Source organism: Lolium rigidum, chromosome 7, assembly GCF_022539505.1.
Source record: "Lolium rigidum isolate FL_2022 chromosome 7, APGP_CSIRO_Lrig_0.1, whole genome shotgun sequence".
Taxonomy (NCBI): Eukaryota; Viridiplantae; Streptophyta; class Magnoliopsida; order Poales; family Poaceae; genus Lolium; species Lolium rigidum.
The window spans coordinates 326,813,756-326,816,573 of record NC_061514.1 but is presented as its reverse complement, the minus strand read 5'-3'; the positions used below and the strand labels follow the sequence as shown (position 1 = coordinate 326,816,573).

Sequence of the window (2,818 nt, the reverse complement as noted above, 5' to 3'; positions counted from 1 at the left end):
GCGCCATCACGCGTCAGCGACTGTTTGCGCCCCCTGTTAGAGAGATGCCCTTAGGTGGTAGAGACACAATTAATAGGGACAAAACAACACGCTCATATTAGGATGATGGCTAGATACCCGAAGTAATAAGCTAGAAACACGGTAACAGCTACTCGAATCCAGTCACCACATCTTACTCATCGAGTGATCATTTGGGTACAAAGCACAAAATCTCACTCACCAAATTATGTGTGCACTCCTACTCACTCACTAAATTTCACTCGCCAGAGAATGGAATCCCTTTGAAAACTAATCCTGAGCATAAATATCATGTCATATTGACGATGAGCCCATTTCGTGCACCACGAGCTTCTCCACTGTAACGGTGGAGCCGGTGGCGTTATTGAAAACATACACCCCACCCGCAGCATAGATGGCCTTGGTCGGGTACACCCGCGATGTCGCCGTCAACCTCCCGCCCATCGCGAAGCTCTCCACGATCGAATGGTCCACCAGCACCCTGACAGAAAAAGCCTCACCCTCGAGCATCGGCACGATGCTGCCCACCACCCGCTTCACGACGTCTTTGGCAAGAGACGACCGCGACTCGTCGTGGCAGAAGTGGGTCTGGAGGCCCCAGTCCAGGTTCCTGGATACGTAGAAGTACACTGCCGTTTGCTCCCTTCGGCCTACGTCGGCATGGATGAGGAGACCAAAGGGACCAAGGGCGCCGCGGTTGGCAGCACCGCCGCTGGTGCTGCAGTTGTACTGTACGTCAGCCTCGTTGAGGGCAGCGACAGCGGAAGCATCTAGGCGAAAGGAGGCCTCAATGTCAAGCTGAGCGGTTTGGCCGAGGTGGAGCGGTGAGACGAAGCCGGCACCAATGGTGATGCCGCTGTGGTAGCTCACGTTGTGGCGGAGGGTATCGAACTCCTGCACAGGCCATTGGATGAGGTTGGTCCTAGTCTTCTCATCCAACGCCACCGTCCTTGGGATCGCCTACACACACAATCGTGCACCATGAATTAGTTAGCTCAACAAATCAAGCACGGTAAGTCCCTCGATCTGGATGCACGTTGACATCACACAATGATATTTTCGTTAAGCAATGGTGTCGTATCCCAATTACCTGCACTGAAGACCATCCCTTGATGGCGTCGGTAGGCGTCGAATCGGTCTCACCGACATACCCCCACAAGACGCGCCGCCGCTTCACCGGATCATAGAACGTCGTGGACGCAAAAAACTTTCCCCAGTTGTACCTTAGTCCGATACCCACATCTGCCTCCGGGTCCATTGGCGTCCATGTGTTGGCAGCCGCGTTGTATGTCCCCAAAGCATAGTAGTCGTGTCGTTCATCATCCATGCTCGCCTTCATCACATATAAAGGCTTTCCTGATGAGTTGTTGCCAGCACCGACATGGTATAAGTCCACACACTCCCACATTCCAGTGCCCTCAACGCGGTGGACTACCCCAGGGATCCTCTCGTACTTGACAAAGTCTTTCGTCTTGTACATGATGGCAATGCCGGCGTGGCCGTGGTCGTCCTTGGAGCCGATGAGGGTGCGCCATGTGTGGTCGGATTTGTCAAACCATGCGGTGGTGGGGTCACGGAAATCTTTTTTGCCGACACCGGGTGGACGGAAAATGACGGGGTTGGCGGGGTGCTTGATCCAGCTACGAAGGAGGAGGTCGGTGGGGTCTGCAGGGAAAGCGAGGCACTGGACTTGCTCCAATGTGTTGGTGTTCCCCGTGTAGAGCAAGACGACGGTGCCGTTGGGGAGGATGGTGATGGAGCCGGTCAAGACGCCGTTGATGTCGTACCAGTGGTCGGGGACCATGGCCAGTGGTAGGTGGCGCCATCGAACCAGGTCATGGGACACTGCATGGCCCCACGCAATGTTGCCCCACACGGCGCCCTTTGGATTGTACTGGTAGAAGAAGTGGTACAGTCCACGGTAGTACACTGGACCTGATCAATGTCAATGTTTGTTTGTGTATTAGTAAGTCCACAGCAGAAAGCCGGACAGGCGCGCGGGAGCAAGCTAGCGATCGATGAACTACTAACCGTTGGGATCTGCATGCATGCACGTATTTAGATCGCCGGCCGCAGGCAAACAAAAAACCATGTCAGTCAGTCAGTAAATTTGAAGAGAATTGAAATCTTGGAATGAATATGAACATCGACCATTCATATAGTTCTTCTTTGGCTGGAAATGGAACGCGGTGCGCTGCCATTGCAGCGCCGCCTTGCTCCACCGGAACCTGTCCGCGCTCGCGTCCTTGCCGGAGGCGGCGGCCTGCCACCCCGACGCCTTGTGCGACGCACCGGCCTCTCTCGCCGTCCCCGTCGTCGCTGTCAGGATGCGGACTGGAACATCCATGTCGCCGGCCAGACCCACCCGGGCGGACCCAGCTGTGAGCGCATGGGTGACGAGAAGCGCGATCACAGCCGAGGCGCCCAGGACGGCGGCGCACACGCGCCATCTCACGGCGCCGCTAGTTTGGTGGTGGTGCAGCTCCATCGCGACTCTGAAACTTGTTCAAAAAACGAATGTGTTTGACTTCTCCGTTGGTCGATCTCGAGGGATTTATATACTTGGCCCGACCGATTTCTAGCTGGACAACATTAATACTCCGCTTATCTTCTAGCTGGACAATATTAATGCTATCTAGCTCAGATATCTTTCGAATCGAAAATGTGTGCTCAATTAAGTTCAGTGCGCACCGTCTTCAAACCGTCATCTCCTTGTCGAAGAGGTACGGTGGTTCCAATTTTGCTTTTTTTTTTGCTGCCCGCCGAAATCCATATCCAAGTCCAGTACAAGCCTTATACG

The 2,818-nt window shown here is 54.4% G+C and overlaps 1 protein-coding gene across 1 annotated transcript; it reads right to left on the bottom strand.

Moving 5' to 3' along the window:
* Positions 1-312: 312 nt before the first annotated feature.
* Positions 313-2,506, bottom strand: LOC124675232 (sucrose:sucrose 1-fructosyltransferase-like). Its single transcript, XM_047211299.1, has 3 exons — positions 2,170-2,506; positions 1,109-1,953; positions 313-978 (listed from the first exon to the last, which is right to left on the bottom strand). The coding sequence occupies exons 1-3, from the start codon at positions 2,504-2,506 to the stop codon at positions 313-315; spliced, it is 1,848 nt and encodes a 615-aa protein (XP_047067255.1).
* Positions 2,507-2,818: the final 312 nt, after the last annotated feature.